Raw genomic sequence first — 19680 nt, 5'->3', positions numbered from 1 at the left:
TGTAAACAAATATAGACTCGGTGGGTTATAGGCTCTGATTGTGCTACTCCCTTTCAGTCAAATCTGGCAACACTGAATGCGAGTCTGCGCAGTGCGAGAGAATCATGAAAACGGGGCTTAGTATGAAAAACCAAGTGATCAAACAGCAACAACCTGTTGATGATAAAAAAAAAAATCAGTGTTTTTATTTGTTAAAAGGTGGAAATGAGAGCCGTTCTTGCATGGAAAGAAACTATTCGTGAACAATGGTAAGATTCTCGATGTTTATGTTTTCGCTGTGAATCTAGGCCGTGTGCTGGGATGTAACGCTAGGTGGTTAGCAACGGCGGTTGCTATGTAAACTAGGCTTAGCCAGCTAGCTAGCATTAGCACCGGAGCAGTTTGATTAGCGTTGACAGATGACGGTGATGCTGATGCCGGTTTATATTTCATGTATGGAAGCTTTCATGGAAAATATTTCTGCTACCAATAGTGTGTAATGTCAGGTTTCTTTTGAAGTCGGATATAACGTTAGGTCGGAACTCACGTTAATGTTAAGCTAGCTAGCTTTCGTTTACAGGTCATGGCTGTTGCTACATATCAATGTTTGATGTGAATTACATTAGCTTCGTTATCTATACCTCTGCCAAACAAAGAAAATGGGGTTTTAAAGTGACAAATAAAACAGTCATAACTTTATTTGTTTATTTTTACAAAGCAGAGGCGTGTTGATAGGGCTGCAACAAAAGATTAATGTGTTTTTTATGTTGCAAAACACATCGATTAACGTCTTCTTACTTGGTAATCAAATAAGCTACGTAGACCTTGTGGCAAGAATTTTTTTTGTCAATGTTGTTCAAGCTTAAGCTTCAGGCCCGTTTTCATATTTGATTAAACAGTCGTTTGTTTCTTTTATTCTAAAGTCGTGTGCAAACGGGCAAGTTACACATTTTGTTGGTGTTTGAAGTGAAAAGCAGTAAATTAACTGCCACATTGCAAAAGTTTGGGCACCCTCCCGAGTCAGTGGTTAGCAGCTCAACCATTGCCATCTGTTAAGCATGGGTTTGGAAATATTCTGCTTAGGGGTTGTATGGCAGCCAGTAGCACAGGAAACATTGCACAGATAGAGGGAAGAACAGATCCCTCTAAATATCAGCAAATCCTGGATGCAAAATTGAAACTGAAAAGAGGCTGACTTCTACAACAGGGCAGTAATATGAAGCAGACTCACCAAAACTCAAAACTCACCATGAACTACTTCAAAAAACACAAACTGAATCTTTTGGCCCTCACAGTCCTCTGACCTTAACAACACTGAAAATCTGTACACTCTGTGCAAATATATTCAACTTGAAATTATTAAGGAAACTGCTGGAACCCAGCAGTTTCCTTAATCAGTAATCAGTTGACTGAAAACCATTAGAATAGAATAGAATAGAATTATAAATTTTTATTATTTATTATTCTCTTTTGCAGTGTTTATGACCTTGCCTTCAAGCCAGATGGAAGCCAACTCATCATTGCTGCAGGGCTTCGTGTCCTCGTAAGGCTTTCCTGTTTTCTTCAGCCAAGGAAGACACAAATCTGAAGAATGCATGTGTTATTATTACATTTAATTTATTGTATTTTTTTCCAGGTTTATGACACAGCAGATGGAGCTCTTATCCAGCCTTTAAAGGGACACAAAGACATTGTGTACTGTGTGGCCTATGCCAAAGATGGTACTCAACTAACTTTCTATTTATACACAACATTTTCCTCTATCAGCCTTCATTGTTATCTTACTAACTACTGCATTCTTCTGCAGGTAAACGGTTTGCCTCCGGGTCAGCAGATAAAAGCATCATCATCTGGACATCTAAACTGGAGGGTATTTTGAAATATACGTAAGTCTCGCTTTTGCTCATCACTTTAGTATCAACACGTCCTCTGGTGTGTGGTTCCTCATTCTTCATATTTTTGTCTTTTATATTTATATTTTGTCTTTATCTTTAGTCATAATGACTCTATCCAGTGTGTTGCCTACAACCCTGTCACTCACCAACTTGCCTCCTGCTCCTCTGGTGACTTTGGTGAGTGCATAATGAGTGTAATTCTGTTTTGTATTTTAAAGCCTTACTTTATTCTTTTTCTAATTAAATGGAGCACTGATCAACATTTACATTTTTAGGTCTGTGGTCACCGGAGCAAAAATCTGTCAACAAACATAAAGTGAGCAGCAAAATAACATGTTGTGGGTAAGTGAAGTCTTTAGCTGTAACTACCTGCAACAGTGGTACACTTTTGTGGTACACTTATGTTAAAGGGTTTTATTTTATTTCAGGTGGACAAACGATGGCCAGTACCTTGCCCTTGGCATGATGAATGGGGTAGTGAGCATACGAAACAAGAATGGAGAGGAGAAGGTTAAAATAGAGCGTCCAGGAGGCTCCTCGTCTCCTATCTGGTCCATAGCCTGGAACCCTTCTAAGTTAGTATAAAAAAACAGACTGATATCTCATCTTCAGTGGTTTTTCAAATCTAATGCTTCTAATGCCACATAAACATTTTCACTGTCCATCCTTGTTTGACGTCCTAATGAGAGTGTATTGCATTTTGAGAAAATAGTTTGTGTGAAGCCAGCAGGTGGCAGTGGTCAGCCATGGAGTGGTGGGACTGTTTCTGTGAAGGAGAGCTTTATGATGTTTTGGAGTAGCTGTCTCTCGTCTTTGATGCACTCTATTATTTGAGAGAAAAGGGCTGGACAAGAAGATGAAAAATTGCACTTACATGGATAAACATGGCAGCAATGAGACACAATGACAAGATGCGCCCAATATATTATTATTGGGAGGCTACAGAAAATGATTTGTCATCACAGGGAGGTCAGATCATGTGGTCAGCCAGGGGACAGTGTCTCTTGAGCTGCTAGGGATTCAGTGTCTTGCTCATGGATGCTTCAACAGGGTCAATTCTTGTCAACACAAGGGCATAGATTGAGATTGATGAGTACATAGGTTTATTATATATAACAAAAACAGTTACAATAACAATAAAAATCTCTAAAGGATAAAAACATGGAAAAGTTTTCCATTGTTAGATAGAGGAAGGGGCTTGACCAAATGTGTCTCAGTTGAAGGATGGCCTCTCTGCTCTCATTAACACTGTCATCATTACCTAAACAACCAAAGCCTCTTCAGTGCAGTATCTTGGCAAGGACTACTTATGCTGAAAGTAATTTTGTTGTGTTTTCTCAGAGATGAGCACAATGACATTCTGGCAGTGGCAGACTGGGGTCAGAAGCTCTCCTTCTATCAGCTCAGTGGAAAGCAGGTGAATATCACAAGTCTGCGTTATAAAGATCCTGCATTTATATACCTACCTGCAAGCAGCACCGTGGCTTGGCAATATACATATATACTGAGTCTCGATAGTGAAATACATTTAAGTAAAACAAACCTTTCTCCTCTGTCACCTCAGACTCTATGTGAAGTGTGGGTTTAGATGACTGAAGGTATATGACTAAAAGAATTTTGAAATACTATCAGTGCATCATACATGCTGTCACTTGCAACAGCATTCTGTCTGTCTGTCCAAAATATATGGTATTGGAAGCACTTTACTGAGTTTAAGACCTGTGTTTCCTGTTGTAATCAGACTGTCATGGTCTATTGAAACCATAACAGTACATTGGAAGTGATCCTGCTATGCTTTAATGCCCCCCCCCTCGTAATTCCCTGTGGGCAATACCGTAATTATAGACAAATATGCACTGTTCATTACTCTGCCGTTATGCCTTAGGCTTATATATTGTCATTGGCCTATTTATCCATTTAAGTGAACATTTTGTTTTGATTACAACACCAGGAATTGTTCACATTGAAAGAAAATAACTATGCATTGTCAGGCAACTTTTTTCCCGAGTGAGGAGAAACAGATGCACTGATATGATGTTGTGCAAATGCACTTTGAACATTAGTACAATAGAGGCTATTTAAATCAGAGAAAGACTTTCTTTTTGTCTATCTTTTCATCAAACACTCTAAAGAATGGTTGAATGCACTGGGGACTTTGATGTGTGTCAGTCCAGACAGTGGAAGGTGTTGTCCCAGGCGCCTGTGCCGTACTTGTTTTATTCTTGTTTTAATGTCTACTTCTGTTTTTGTCTCTCACAGATTGGAAAAGACAGGACTCTCACCTATGACCCTTGTTGCGTCAGCTACTTCTCTAAGGGCGAGTATATCGTGATGGGTGGCTCTGATAAACAGGCCTCCCTCTACACTAAAGATGGTGTACGGCTAGGCACCATTGGAGAGCAGAATGCCTGGGTGTGGACGTGCCGGGTTAAGCCTGACTCCAACTTTGTGGTGGGTCTACAGCTTGTGTCTAGAGAAGTTATTCAACCTTTAAATAATGTGTGTGTGTCAGTGTGAGAGAAGAGGTAGGAGAATGTAAAAGCAAAACACTGATAACGCTCAGACCTGACATTCAGAGTGCCATTCTGCATTTGATACATTTTCCTAATCTGATAACAGCACATTAGCTACACAGACACACGAGTCATTTTATTTTACAGTAACACCTTTACAGCTTTTCCTTTCACTATATTTAACTGAAAGTGACGAGGCATAGAAGAGAGAATTGGTTGCTGGCAGATTCTCTCAGTTCTGCTGTGTAGATGCTTTAACAACAGCAAAATTTTCCCACTCTCACAGTCTTTTCTTAGAGGTGTTAATAGGATGTACTGCTACATTGTTATCTCTTATCTAGGTGTTGGGCTGCCAGGATGGGACCATCGCCTGCTACCAACTTATCTTCAGTACAGTTCACGGCCTCTACAAGGATCGCTATGCTTATAGAGACAGCATGACTGATGTCATTGTCCAGCATCTCATCACTGAACAAAAAGGTACACTTTTGTGTGAGCTACAGGAAATTGAGTTTATGATAGACGACCTATTTTAATGCCGCTCCAGATAATAGGTTGTGTGTGTCTTGGAGCATCACAGTTAGTAGTGCAACCAAGGTTATAGAGGGAGTAAGTATTTTGTGAAAACTTCTAACATTAGCAGGAATTTATTATAATTTTCCTGTTGTCATATCAGCCATATCAGTCATATCAACAGTCATCCAATTACTCTTTTGTAAGGGCTGGCAGTATTTAATTTGTCTACTCATAAAGGGAATTTTGACAGCAGAGTCATTCAACAGGATGCATTCGTTAATATAATTAAACCATCCTCATCCCCTCCCACATGTTCACTTTCCCTGTTTATCTCATTTTTGCCCCAGTGAGGATTAAGTGCCGTGAGCTGGTGAAGAAGATCGCCATCTACAGAAACCGTCTTGCCATCCAGCTGCCTGAGAAGATCCTCATCTATGAGCTCTATTCAGATGACTCCTCAGACATGCACTACCGTATCAAGGAGAAAATTTGCAGGAAGTTTGAATGCAACTTGTTGGTTGTCTGCTCCCAGCACATCATCCTGTGTCAGGTTAGGCAGAGTAGAAATAAGAGTTTCTTGGACATAAAAAAAGCACCCAAAGCATTCATTTAAACGCACCCAGTTGAAGGTTCTAGCTTGCTGCAATAAGCGCCTGTTGGTGTTTTGTGTCTTTCCTGACATAATAAGACAAACAGTTTTCCTTTAGTTATTCTTGTCAGGCCAAACTCTGACCTCTTGTTCTTTCTAAATCACACTAATGCACACTTGACAGATTGCACAAGAGGCTGTAGAGACATTTGAGCACTATTAACATAATGGAAGCAGAATCAATCAGTGTTCAGCCATTCACCACTAGTCCAAACAGCCCAGAGAAAAATGATAAAATCATGGAATTACTGGTTTCCCAGATGTTTCTGCCTAGTTTGCAAAAGGATCCAGCTGTGCACGCGCTCTGCAGGCTTTGTCTCTCCCCCCTTATCAACCCTCTTCAAACTGGATAAACTGAGACAGTTGAATGAAAGGGAAGGACCACAGGCTGCTGAACCAGTGGGTGTCTCTTGGGGTTCCTCTCTGCTTCTCGTCTCTATGTGTTTGACAGAGGCTGGTGGGGAGGTGGAGCAGCTGTAACACAGAGGTTATTTCCTTTTAAATCTGTCTGTGTGTGACAGAGGTGCTTCAGATCTCTTTCTAACAGTCATGCTTGTGTTTCATGGCTCAGTCAGCTTTTAGACCCTCTAAATGGGCTGTGCTCGTATGGGCTTGGCATGCCTGTGTCAAATCAAATCATTGTTTACCTTTATAGCATTGCTTTCCGACACTGAACTGCACTTTGTTGCGTTTAACAGAGCAATGTGCTGAGATTTGTTAGACATTTAGTGTGTTTAAATAATGTAAAGGGCGAGTTTAACAGCCTGTGAAATGATGAAAACAGAATAATTTGATCATACCGAACCAGTCTGTGTTTCATATGTTGTATGTAATTGTGGTCTCACCTTTGCCATTCTGCTCTGGTGCAGGAGAAGAGGCTCCAGTGCCTGTCCTTCACCAGTGTAAGGGAAAAAGAATGGGTGATGGAGTCCCTGATTCGCTACATCAAAGTGATTGGTGGTCCGCCGGGCAGAGAGGGCCTGCTAGTAGGGTTAAAGAATGGAGCTGTGAGTATTTCGAGAAAAATGCATTTCCGCTTTAAGTAATCTTAGTTGGCTGAAGATGACTTAGAAATGGATCTTATGCTTACAAGCCTATGGTCCAGGAATTTGAACATAAAAGAAAAAACTTTCCTCTCGTAGAAGTTGAGATTTATTTATATGAGGATGACACTGCAAGTTATAGAGTTTACATTTATTATAACTGGATTTAGCTATCATTACTACCAATGCTCTTTTCTTATTTTTCTCTGCTGGCCACTGTTTTTGTGATGTAGATCCTGAAGATATTTGTTGACAACCCGTTTCCCATCACGCTGCTGAAGCTGTCAACGTCAGTGCGGTGCCTGGACATGAGCGCCTCCCGCAATAAACTGGCCGTGGTGGATGAGCACAACACTCTGCTGGTCTATGACATCAACAGCAAAGAACTGCTTTTTCAGGTCAGATGGCAGTGAAGAGAGTGAAGTGTTTGGCTGAGAAACCCAACTTGGCAGATTTTAAAATACATTTCAGAGCTGCAGTGGAGCAGAATAAAAAAGAAAAATGCATCCATGTATAATTATTTGCATTAAGTACAGTTCGATATTTTACTTGTGGGTTTCTGCTCTGTCTGTGTTCCACAATTACCTCTAGAACATATCCCCCACTACCCTACTTTACCTGCCTTCTCTCTTTTGCTTTCCCTGCAGGAGCCTAATGCTAACAGTGTGGCCTGGAACACCCAGTGTGAGGACATGCTGTGCTTCTCTGGCAATGGGTACCTTAACATCAAGGCTAGTAACTTTCCTGTACACCAGCAGAAGATGCAAGGCTTTATGGTCGGCTACAATGGCTCTAAGATCTTCTGTCTCCATGTCTATTCCATGTCGGCTGTGGAGGTGCCTCAGGTGTGTAGTATGTTGTCAATCTGTCCAAGTCTGTGACTGTCCAAGGCAGTGACTGTGTTCCAGGTGGTTATACTGTAGAAATGAGAGCACATCATTGCCAGTGGTCAGTGTATCTTAAATATCACAGTATTTGTGGTATTGAGACAAGTATATGGTGAGTGTATGGTCCTGTTCCTGCTCATTGATTAGTTTTGTAATATTTGGTGGTGGTGTTGTTTCTCTGCCCAGTCAGCACCTATGTACCAGTACCTGGAGAGGAAGATGTTTAAGGAGGCCTACCAGATCGCCTGTCTGGGTGTGACTGACAGTGACTGGAGGGATTTAGCCACAGAAGCCCTGGAGGGACTTGATTTTGACACCGCCAAGAAGGCCAGTTGAATTTATTGAATTGCGATCCTATTAAAGAAAACACAAAACCTGAAACTCTAAGAGGCCATCATCTAAACAACTTCTTTTCTTTTCCCATTTTCAGGCCTTCATTAGAATTAGAGACCTGCGCTACTTGGAGCTCATCAATAGCATTGAGGTAATACTCTTCACGAACAGAAAGAAATTGTGTCTTCAATAGTGTGTAATGCCAAGTTCACAATTTCTGTTTTCCTGATTTCTATTCTGGCAGGAGCTGACATCATCAAAGTTAGTCAAACCTGAGAGGCCACCAATCACTGTTGTTATTATTGCCATCATATATTTGATTGCTAAGCTTTTCTCTGGGCTCTACTTCAAAGCCTTAAACAAGGAACTTATATCCTTACAGACCTTCTTGGGTCTGGTCCACACACATGTGCAAGCAAACGATTACACGCAGTTAAGCACTCACACATTCCTTGCATGCAGAGCGCAGAACAGTCATTTTTGAACTAGGCTAGTGCCAGGAGAATACATCTTCTGTGTTCCTTTTTGGTGAAGTATGTCTTTGAAAGTGTGCTTTTTTTTTCCTGTGACACGAAAGAAATGTTCATTGCTTTCTATAAAAAATTTTATTTGATCTCTAATTTTATTATGACTGATGTTATGTGAGGGTCTATCAGTGAGACTGACTGCATCTAGCAAGCCAAGAATAGTTTTTAGTGCCTTCTATGTTGTTTGACTCATTGCGTGCGTGAACGCACATGTATAGCTTTTGTGTGTGCGCGTGCGGATCTGTGTGTGTGTGTGTGTGTGTGTATACGGATGTGAGTGTTTATTTTTGCATATATGCCAGTGTTTGTGTTGACTGATTTGCAGGAGAGGAAGAAGCGGGGTGAGAACGACAATGAGCTGTTCCTGGCAGACGTCTATGCCTACCAGGGGAAATTCCATGAGGCAGCCAAGCTCTACAAACGCACAGGCCACGAATCTAGAGCCCTCAGCATGTATACTGACCTGCGCATGTTTGAGTATGCCAAGGTGATTAAATCATGGACATGAACAGCAACACAAATGCACATGTCCAGCATACCTTTGGATCAATACAGACAGAAAGACCTGGAAAGCATTGCATGTTTTCGGGGTGTAGAACATATGTTTTTCTTCATCATGTGCAGTTATGCCAAGTTGGGGCCCCGCACTGTGTTCAAACGTCCCCCCTTTACCGTCTGTCTTTCATCTCCTCATATATCACTCGAATCTCCACATATATCATCTGATCAGTACACACACACCATGCTTTTACTCACATATCCCTGTACAACATAAGGCTAACTTACACACATAGTTACGGTTGGAAATGGAGCACAAATGGAGAGAAATAAGGTGAGCGCCTGCTCTTACATGAGCACTTTGATGAGGAGGTCAGTTGGAGTTGAGAGACATTCATGCTTTATTATGTTTACACATGGGGGGACACTTTGATCATCAGCATTACCATTACTTTGCTGGAGCGGATGACAGCCACGACTCGTTCATGTATATTTGTGTATGCTTATGTATCACATTATATGTGTATTTGATGTGGCTTCTGTATATTTATGTGGCTCTGTGGCCATCTGGTCCTGCAGGTTGTTTGTTTTAGACAGGATGGACACCAGAGCGAAAGGTCTTCCAACTGCCCACTTTGTTGTTTGACTCTCTTCCTCCTGTCTCGTCCTTAACCCTCATGATTTTGTGTGTCTGAGCTGGACTTCTCTTGCTCTCCATCCAGATTAAAATTAGGATTTTACTTGTGATTTTAACTGTGTTGCATGCATTTCTCTCATCATCAGTCTTAATGAGGATTTCTCAGTCATCAGTTGGTATGTGAGTAAGTTTGTAACTGTCTTTCTCTTTGCAGGAGTTTGTTGGAGCGACAGACCCTAAGAGCTCACGGATCCTCATGACCAAGCAGGCAGACTGGGCTAAGAGCAGCAAGGAGCCGCGGGCAGCAGCAGAGATGTACCTGTCAGCTGGAGAACATCTCAAAGCCATAGACATTATAGGCGAGCATGGCTGGGCAGACATGTAGGTGTCAGTCACTGTATGAAACATTTTAGATCAGTCTTCTTTCCTAAGATACACTGTTATTCCTGTTTAACCTTTTCTAAACAGGCAATGTTAGATTTATGTGCACAGTGTTGCCCAAGTTGATCAAAAATGTAAATGTTGTCCTAACAGCTTCCTCTAGTTTTAGTTCTTATAGTTCTAACTGAACAGAACTGAACAGAAGACAGTAATTTAAAGTTAAAATGGCTGAATTGTCTCAGTATTTCTCAGTGGTAGAACTCTGTCCTTTGGTTTTGTAGGTTTGACACTTACATGATTACAGACATTAACTGATAGCAATAGCAGATATCCAGAATATGTGTCTCTCACACTGAGAATCTGAATTAAGAGGTGATGTTTGACATGCTAAAGCAAAGGTATGACAGCTAAGATACTACACAGGGAACGTTTACCTTTCCATTAGCTTTCGCTCACATGTGTAATGGGACTGTGGGGTGTGTGAAAACCAGGCAAATTGATAAGTCAGTGTCCGGTGGTCATATCAGAGCTCCCCACTGACTCCATCTGACCCACTGTCTGCCTGCTGTAAGCCTCCTGTGGTGCTGCCAGTGGGGTCATCACAGCAAACACTGCAGCTGAACGCAGTCAGGAGTCTTTAACCATCAAATTCAGCCAGTCACCCTAACTGGTTCACATTCTTTTTGGGGTCATGTACATAGTTTGATACAGCCAACTCCCACTTTAAGGTTTACCTGCACGTGTCCTCTCTGTGTGTGCTTATTCCTCTGTCCTCTCATCCAGGCTGATCGACATCACTCGTAAGCTGGACAAGGCTGAACGCGAGCCGCTGGGAAAGTGTGCGCTCTACTTCAAGAAGCTGAAGCACCATGGCTATGCTTCAGAGACTTATTCCAAGATGGGAGACTTGCAGGCTCTGGTGCAGCTGCATGTGGAAACGCGGCACTGGGAAGAGGTCTGACACACTTAGGCACACAGGAGGCACACCTGCTCAGCTCATCATGACTTATATATAGTGTGCCCTGAGACAATCACATAAATATAATGTGAACCACATAGGACTGTGCTAACTAAACTGCTGTGGTACTCAGAAACTCATATCATAAACCACAACATAAACCACTTTATGTTCATGGCTTGTTCAGTTTTTTTTTGCAGGGATTTCCAGAAAAGTATACTGTATTTGTCAAAGTAACCACAGCTGAATTCAAACAATAAAACAATACATCTGGCCAATTTCCTTATACACTGACAAACTGAAACCACGCACGCACTCCAGAGTTAATCATCCAGCTTTGGATTTCTCTGAATCCATGTCCATATGATGATTAGAGTGAGAAGCACAAAACACTCTGCTGCGCTGAAAGAGTATCAGCTTAAAGCTCTATACTGCTTCCACTCAAATTCCTCCATCAGGACAGATCATGCCGCTCAGACATGAAGAAAATATTGCATTTCTTAAATCCTTCTGCAGTCTTTAATCGAGTTAAAGGCATTACAGAGATGCACATTGACGATTTGCATGCTGAGACAGAAGAGCCAAAAACAGAACATCAAATCATGATCACATGGCTGTGCTGTTGTGTCTGAGGAAGTCTTCCTAGATATTTATTTGGTCCTCAGAGAGAGAAGAAAGAGAAAAGGGAGGGAGGCAGAGGTTGAGAGAACTGTTAGGCTTTATGTGCTTCACAGAGGGAGGTGGACACCAAGACGAGACAGAACGCAGACGGAGTTACAGCAAGGACCATATGGATGCTATTCACAGCACCCACTCTTCTCTAAAACAAAGCATTACTTTAAATGACTTTGGCCTCACAGGCCTGGGACACACACACACCCTTCCTCTCTTTTACTGTACAGTGTGTGTTTCTTGGCTCAAGTTTTGCCACAGGACATTTAGATTAATCAGTCACTATGACAAGCAAATATGTGTCCACAGGGCACTACAACAGCTCTTTATACTCTGTCATTCAAACTGCATAAGAGCTGCAGTTGTAGTTCTAATTGAGTGTGAAATCAAATTAGCTCATGCGCTTTTCTTTGTTCTCAGCTAATTAATAATAGTGCAGCAATGTTTTGACTGGAAGTAATGTGAGTTTCTCCGAATAATGTGTGGTAACTTGTATGTCCCTAATCGACTGCAGTTCAGCCATAATTACCCATGGCAGTCTGGCGTTGTTCTCTATATATTACAGTGTGTGGAACTTAAAAATTCACATCTTAACTGGTCACATATAATGTATTAGAGCTAATGTCACTTCTTTGTTCCCACCTGCTCATTTCTCAGGCCTTCTCACTGGTGGAGAAGCACCCCCAGTTCAAAAATGACGTCTTTGTGCCTTATGCCCAGTGGCTGGCTGAGAACGATCGCTTCGAGGAGGCACAGAAAGGTGAGTTTGCATCAGCAACAAGCCCTTTCTCATTTAAACTGTCAGTGTGCTTCTTCAGAAGTGCTTTGCTGGATGGCTGAAAAGCTTCGGAAGCCTCTCCTCCCCAACACCCCTCTGATGTTGGATGGTGGGGGGATCACTTTCCAGAACTGACAATCTGACATTCACATCCACTTCACACCGTGATTGGCTAGTTGTGTGTAAGTGAGAAAGTCAGAGACACAGGTTTGAACTTTTCTGTCTAGCTCTCTTTTTTTCATTCTTGACACAGCTGTTCCTGTGACTTCTCAACAACTAAGTTTAACGCTATGAATGTCTTTCAGGAGAGGCTATTTAAAATGTGCTGTTATCCCCATATTTAAACAAAATCATGTCTCCTCTTTCTCTGTGACAGCCGGCTTTTTTACTCCACCTTCCAGTGTGGCCGTTCAGATCAACTATAAACACTTTTCATGTCTGAACTGGTCAGACGACATGTCGTTCAAATTGCCCATAGTCAGCCTGTATAGGATGCGCCAGTGTATACATTCATATTCTTCTTTAAAATGTTTCTTTCCAGGACTTGTTCAGTGAACATTAAAGTCTACAGGCACAGCCAGTGTTTACATATGGAAGTGATAAAGCCTGGCCTGGACTGGCTGCAGACATTTTTCACTACTTCCTTAAGATTCTCCGTATCCACTGTAAAACATGATCCTCTTTGCTGGAGCAGAGCAAAACGAGCTGGGCTGCCTGTTAACTGAATGACATGCATGCATGCCCCTAATCACCAGTACTACAAGCAGCTCTGATGATGATTACCAACTGTAACCATAGTTATAATCAGCTCATAGATTTATAATTATGATCTCAGCAGGCATATTTCCTCTTCTACATAATCTTCCTCTGCCTGTCTCGACATGCAATACATGACTGAACAGGCCTGATTGTATTGGAGCTTGCTTATGGTCCTGCATTTTGCTGATTGTGTGTATTTTATCTAGGCGGTGATGCAGAATTGTGTTACTAACGATTGCAATTGAGTCAGATTCTGGCCTGTCCCCTGTCCACCATACTGGTACTTATGACAGTTTTACAAATGGTTGGGTAACGTATTTTAGGGTCTTTACATGGAGCTCTGTTGTTCCCAAAACAAGGTTCTAGACTTCCAAGACTAGACCTAGGCTAGACAAGATCTCCAATAGGACTTTCTAGCGGACTTTCAAGATTTTCATTGTCACCTAAAGGCTGTTTGACCTTTTTTCATTTTTCACATTGCCCATGTCTCATGTTTGAATGTATCTTTTACTAGTTATAATACTTCTCAGTTTCATTAATACAAAATTTTGTAAAACTAGATCACTCTAAGGTCTTCTAAGTGATTAATGAATTTATTAATAGATTAATAAAGGTCATTCACCTCTGTAAAAGAAAAGTAGACAGTTACATTTCAGAAATTTCTTTCAGCATAATGGTATAAACTTGATTGACCAGATTTCTGGTTACTGAGGTAACAATTGTCCTGAGGGTAACCTTGTTATGTTTATTTACCGTTATAACCCATGGTGAACTGTATTTGTTTTGGGAGCTTTAACCAGAAAATGTTGAGTACTAGTGCTGTACATCTTCAGCTTGTGTTTTGTGTTTTAGTTTTAGAGGGAAAGGAGGGGGTGTATTCCTTCCTAACATTAACCAACAGCAGCTGAATGTGGTTTTTAACCATTTAGAAAGACTGATAAATATTTCCCACTAACACGCTCTGACCCCCACTGTGGTTGCAGGGTTACTCGTGGGGTCGGCTCCCTAAAGCTGCTTCTAATTACCCTCTGATAGGAACATGAAGAATAGTGCTCATGTTTATTAAGGATTTAAAGTCAAAGTTCTTTGGTGTTTGATATTCAGAAGCAGGCTCCCTGTTCAGAAAAGACTTAGTGAGTTATTGCATGTGGAAAATTTAGGAACGCTTTGTCTTGTATTAATTAAGAGCAAATTGGTCTTGGCATTTAGTTAATGTGTATGTGTGTGTGTGCGTGTGTGTGTATCTGTTAGGCAACACTGCTGAATAGTCAAAACAAAGAGCACTTCCTTTATTAACTGAAATTAAACGGAAGAAAAAACGCTGTCTGTCACCTGCCTCGTGTTTGATTGTGAAATAATTTCTGGGAAGTACATGGTAAAAACACCTCTCCCATAACTTATCACCAAAGATCTCACACAAAAATAAATAAACCATGCTGTCTTTGATTAGCACTTGAAATCTAGCATTGCCTCAAGACAAGACTGTTTTTCAAGGGTGCATAACAACAACCCATTCATCATCACTTCCATTCTTTCACTCTTTAGCATTTCACAAGGCAGGGCGACAAAACGAAGCTGTGAAAGTCCTGGAGCAGCTTACCCACAATGCAGTGGTGGAGAACAGGTTCAACGATGCAGGGTACTATTACTGGATGCTGTCTATGCAGTGTCTGGACATCGCTAGAGGTGAGACGTACCTTCAGTTCACTGATACATCTTCTGTAACCACAGTTAGTTTTTAGCTGTAAAAACAATGCATTTATTGTTCCCTGCTGATCTTTTTTGTATTTCTCTTTGTTTGAATCAGAAAGTGAAGAACAGAGGGATGAAATGCTGAAGAAGTTTGAGTGTTTTCAGCATCTTGCTGAGCTCTACCACGTCTATCGCTCCATTCAACGTTACACGGTGAACATGATACTTTGTCAACCTTAATCTTGTATAGCCAGACCAGACGAAACTGGGAGGAGACTTTGAAATCACAAGGCAGCCATTTAATTGGCTGTCAGATTGAAATTGCTTAGCCCTGGAAAAAGTACCTACTATGCAGTTAGATTTCTGTTTGGTTGCAAACACATTCATGTTCCCATTATAGTTTTTATTTCACTTGAAGCATTCTGACAGCTCACAGTGTTTCTGCCCTCTTTCTAATCAACTTTTGTACTCAAATTTCTCCAGACCACTGTGAGTTTCAGAAGGAGGAAGTCTGGCTCTGCAAGCTTATGTCAATCCAGAAAGAGACTCAGGGCAGAGGAAAAATTAAGATATGCAGAGAGGTTGTTAAAAAGTGAAGAAAAGAGAGAATTGAGGGTGTTAAGTTCAGCTGAAGATCACTGAAAGGGGATTTAATCAGCTTGAATTACTCAAGAGCCGCCATTATTAGACTTTTTTGCAAGTGTACTACTTAAAAGTTGACTGACATTAATTTTCAAATGGACATCTACTACACATAACTGCTGGTAGTGATAGATAGGCTCTTTGAATTCCACAGTCAAAGGTTCATGAAACCTCCCTGACCCCAATCACCATGGTAACCAGCTGCTTGATTGATCATGATGACTACATCATCAGTGGTCTTCTTCAGGCCCCCAGCCCTAACCTACTTACAAACAAGCAATTCCTCATTATGAGAACTATATGGGTGACCTGGCTAGTGTCAGCGTCCTCGGTTTGTTGTTACAGCTTTCTGCTCGGCTGTGGTCCCACCCTTGCAATACAGAGGCATCATTATGATCCAGACCAGATCAGGAAACCTCTATATCTCACTTTAACTCTCTTGGGCAGGCACAATAGATCTGAACTATCAACTTTTGGGATAAAGTGCTGTTGGGGATTGCTTTAGCAAATTCCTCTTTCCTTTTTAGGGCGCTGTGAGGTGCGATGAGGCACTGAAAAGGGTTAGGCTGCTTTTAGACCAGGTTAAAAGATGAAAAAATTAATAGGGGGAGAAGGAGAGATAAATCTTCTTAAGAAATCTACGCTGAAAAAAAAAACCCTGCGAAGTTTTATCAGAGATTTCTCTCATTTTCTAATCCCTTAATTTTACTTCTCATTTTTCACTGTTTTCATCTTCAGGATGAGCCCTTCAGTTCCCACATGCCAGAGACGCTCTTCAACATCTGCAGGTTCCTCCTCAACAACCTCACCAAGGACATACCACCAGGCATTTCTAAAGTGTATCCTTTCGTTTGAGAAAGTAGATCTAACATTGTGTAACATACCAAGCAAATATTTTTAGAATAAAGTACCGTGATGCCCTTCCTCTCTGGAAACCTCTCAAGAGCAGACATGGCAATCTCAAATCAAGACTGGCAGAGACACTGATGATAAAGTGGTGGAACAGAGATAGAACTAGGGAGAAAACGGAAGAGTTGGCGCCACTGCGGAAACCATGCTGCTGCTGCGAGAAAGAAAAGGGGTGATCATGGGTAGGAGGTGACGATGCCAGCAAGAGGCATATTCTCCGTTATCTAAACAAATGCTCTGATTGCTGAACTCCGTTCATATGTATACATACATAAACACACCAAACAATATGCTTTAATTTGGAAAAAAAAAACACACACACAAAGCCACCCACAAGTTTGTGTACTCTCACACAGTGGTATGAGGAAGGAAAGCCCAGCCTTTGAGCAGGAAATCAGGCCAAGCAGCTGGGATCCTCTGTGGCCAAACTGAAAAACTTTGAACTTAGATTTATAGACTTTGTTGGGCTGCGTTGGACTTGGTTTGAACAATTAAACACAATGTCACAAAAAAGCTGCGCTAAACAATAGGAGTACATGCATTTATCAACAGTCCCAGCCGTGGAACAGAACTAGGTGTGTGGGAGGAGCTGGAGAATAGCTGAGCGGAGAGGAATAGTGTTAAGTTTTAGGTGATGGAGGAGTGCCAGCATAGAGCTGTTGCAGCTGCAACTCATTGACCTGTCATTGCCGCTCTCAGAGCTGCTCTCCTAACAATCTGTCTCCATATAAATACAAATAAGTAACAATTTCCTCAACTCAAAACACAAAAACAGACACGCATGCTTGTGTAAGCACACATAACACAAGTCCACAAAAACATAACCAAGGTATTATTTTCAAGCCATTCATTTCATGATTGTTGTTCCACTTATTAAGAGAACCAAGGGAATACACCATTATGCCTGTTTAGAAATGCATGCAAGTGAGTAAGTTCTTCCACATCCTGTGCCAGCTTTTCCTCTTACATGAATCTTCCTTGACCTGATTGTTAGTAACACCTTGTACGCGTTGGCCAAGCAGAGTCAAAAACTGGGTGCATATAAGCTGGCCAGGTATTCTTACGAGAAACTCCAGGAACTGCACATTCCCTCTCGCTTTCAGGAGTCCATAGAACTGGGCAGCCTCACCATTCGCTCCAAACCTTTCCACGACAGCGAGGTATGTTAAGGAGTGCAGTGTACATGCTGGTACACCTAACCTGGACTAAAACATTGTTCAAAAATTCGCAGTGAATATTTGAGCTGTTATCCCCCTGCATTCTTGTAGAGGTTAAACTTCCATGGGTTTTACTGCAGGATCTGATTGAGGGCATGATGTGTTACCGCTGCTCTACCAACAACCCTCTGCTGAACAACCAGGGGAGCATGTGCATCAATTGCAGGCAGCCTTTCATCTACTCAGCTTCATCATATGGTCAGTGACACACAAACACATTGTATGCAGTGTTTGCCAGAGAGGGCTCCATTTCTGTGCCTAATGAATTCTTTTGTGCACAGAGGTGCTGCCCCTGGTGCAGTTCTACCTGGAGGAGGGCATCAGTGATGAGGAGGCTGTGTCTCTTATTGACCTGGAAGTTCCCCACATGGATGAGAGGAATGCACACTGGCAAGATGTGGACAATGGTGGTATCCTTTGATCATTTATGTAACTGCTCAGAAAATCACACAAAGTAACAGATGATCCACATGCTTATGAATGAATTATTAACTCCTCACTCTGCTGGCCCTGAGAGTACATAACATATACTGCACATCTCTTCGAAATGAAGCACATGACTCCTCTGTCTTGTGACAGTTCTAAGAAGCTGTTTAGTCTGCGTTGGCCTCGATTCTGTGCTGGTGGGTAAGCTGTCAGAGCTAAGTCATCTTAGCTCTTGAGCTAATAGGGTTAGCGAGGCTCTCCTGTCTCATCTTAATGACACTAACCCTCCGAGAGCCGTAGCCACAGCCCTAGTGCAGGGATTAACCTGCATTAGCCGGCAGACACTCAAGGGCACTGAGGTCTGCTCTGTTCTCCCAGAACCATGACGTGACTGACAGGCACGACTGATTGGCATTTTGAACACTCTCATTCTTAGACTAGTCTCTAAGGAATAATTTAGTACGGGTTTTTCCTGTGTTGAAAATGTATAATTACAGAAAACATGCGTAACAAGTTAAAAATATGGTGCTGAAATGTGTGAAATGTATGCATTTCTTGGGTTATTTTTCCTTAATTAACACCAATCAGAGCTGCAGGCTTTGAGGATGAATGATGGTTTGGATGATGCAGAGGAAGATCCATTTACAGCCAAAATGAGCTTTGAGGTAAGAAAGGACAGAATAGAGTCGGCAATTAATATTCCACCAACTGGGCAAACCAGCTGGAGAAGGTGAAAGGACGGGGTCCATAATAAAATGCGGATGTGTTCATGTGTGTGTCCAAGCAGCAGGGGGGTTTGAACTTTGTCCCCGTCAAGGTGAGTCGGTCGGTGCTGCGCTCCATGAGCAGGAGGGACGTCCTGATCAAACGCTGGCCCAGGCCACTCAAATGGGAATACTTCCGCTCCCTGCTGCCTGATGTGAGCATCACCATGTGCCCCACCTGCTTCAAGGTACAACATTTATAAGCCACATGGCTACTATCACCTGGTGTGAACTACAGACAAAATTTCTGTTTTTCTTCTTACTGTCCTTCACTTGTCTCTTTCATTAACACTGTTTTAGTGGTCTTTTTTTTTTCTTTTTGTTGCTCCCCTTCCATAGATAACATTTCATTTCGGATCTTTTTTCATGGTGTGTGCTATAATGTTATTATCTTTCTGTTTCCTTGTAGATGTTTCACAGCGAGGATTATGAGCTCCTTGTGCTTCAGCACAACTGCTGTCCTTACTGTCGCAGGCCCATCGACGAACCAAACTGATCTGCTTAAAACTATAGCTTAAAACTATAGCAGCTATTTTAAACATTTCAACTGTTGTACCCTCAAGCTAAAATGACATCTCCTGATTATTCTTGTGTATTGTAATACCACTATCTCTGTACTATACGTAGACATCTGTTCATTGTATAGTTAATGTGTTACATGCTATTTCTTGAGCTCTCTCTTAAGAGAAGTAATACCTGTAGTGTTTGTACGTTGGTCATTATAGAGCGTAAGAAAAGTGCAGCATCAGCCAATCAACCCGATTGGATTATTAGGATCAGATTACCTTGGGCTGTCACAGATTACATCATCACTTTAAAGGGAATGTGGGTGTACTGTGTAAAAAAAAAAAAATAAATAAATTGCTATAAAACAAATTTATTTAAAAAAAAAAAAAAGAAAAAACACTGTTTTGACCCAACAGAACACATCTGTTTGTTATGTAGAGAATGTTATTATACATACATATACATATGCCAACAAGTGCATTCCACAGGCTTATACTG

At 41.5% G+C, this 19680-nt stretch overlaps 1 protein-coding gene across 1 annotated transcript; it reads left to right on the top strand.

Moving 5' to 3' along the window:
- Positions 1–115: 115 nt before the first annotated feature.
- On the top strand, positions 116–19587 carry ift122 (intraflagellar transport 122 homolog (Chlamydomonas)). The gene is made up of 29 exons (XM_041065606.1): positions 116–248; positions 1456–1522; positions 1616–1700; positions 1787–1865; positions 1975–2051; positions 2150–2216; positions 2303–2449; positions 3216–3291; positions 4134–4325; positions 4729–4867; positions 5251–5453; positions 6422–6559; positions 6829–6993; positions 7243–7440; positions 7669–7809; positions 7913–7966; positions 8668–8829; positions 9692–9858; positions 10642–10813; positions 12146–12248; positions 14571–14711; positions 14833–14930; positions 16098–16198; positions 17263–17428; positions 17566–17683; positions 17767–17895; positions 18500–18576; positions 18699–18863; positions 19085–19587. The coding sequence occupies exons 1-29, from the start codon at positions 205–207 to the stop codon at positions 19169–19171; spliced, it is 3558 nt and encodes a 1185-aa protein (XP_040921540.1). The 5' UTR covers positions 116–204; the 3' UTR covers positions 19172–19587.
- The last annotated feature ends 93 nt before the right edge of the window (positions 19588–19680 follow it).

Source organism: Toxotes jaculatrix, chromosome 2 (genome assembly GCF_017976425.1).
Source record: "Toxotes jaculatrix isolate fToxJac2 chromosome 2, fToxJac2.pri, whole genome shotgun sequence".
Taxonomy (NCBI): domain Eukaryota; kingdom Metazoa; phylum Chordata; class Actinopteri; family Toxotidae; genus Toxotes; species Toxotes jaculatrix.
This window is presented reverse-complemented; position numbering and strand designations above follow the sequence as displayed.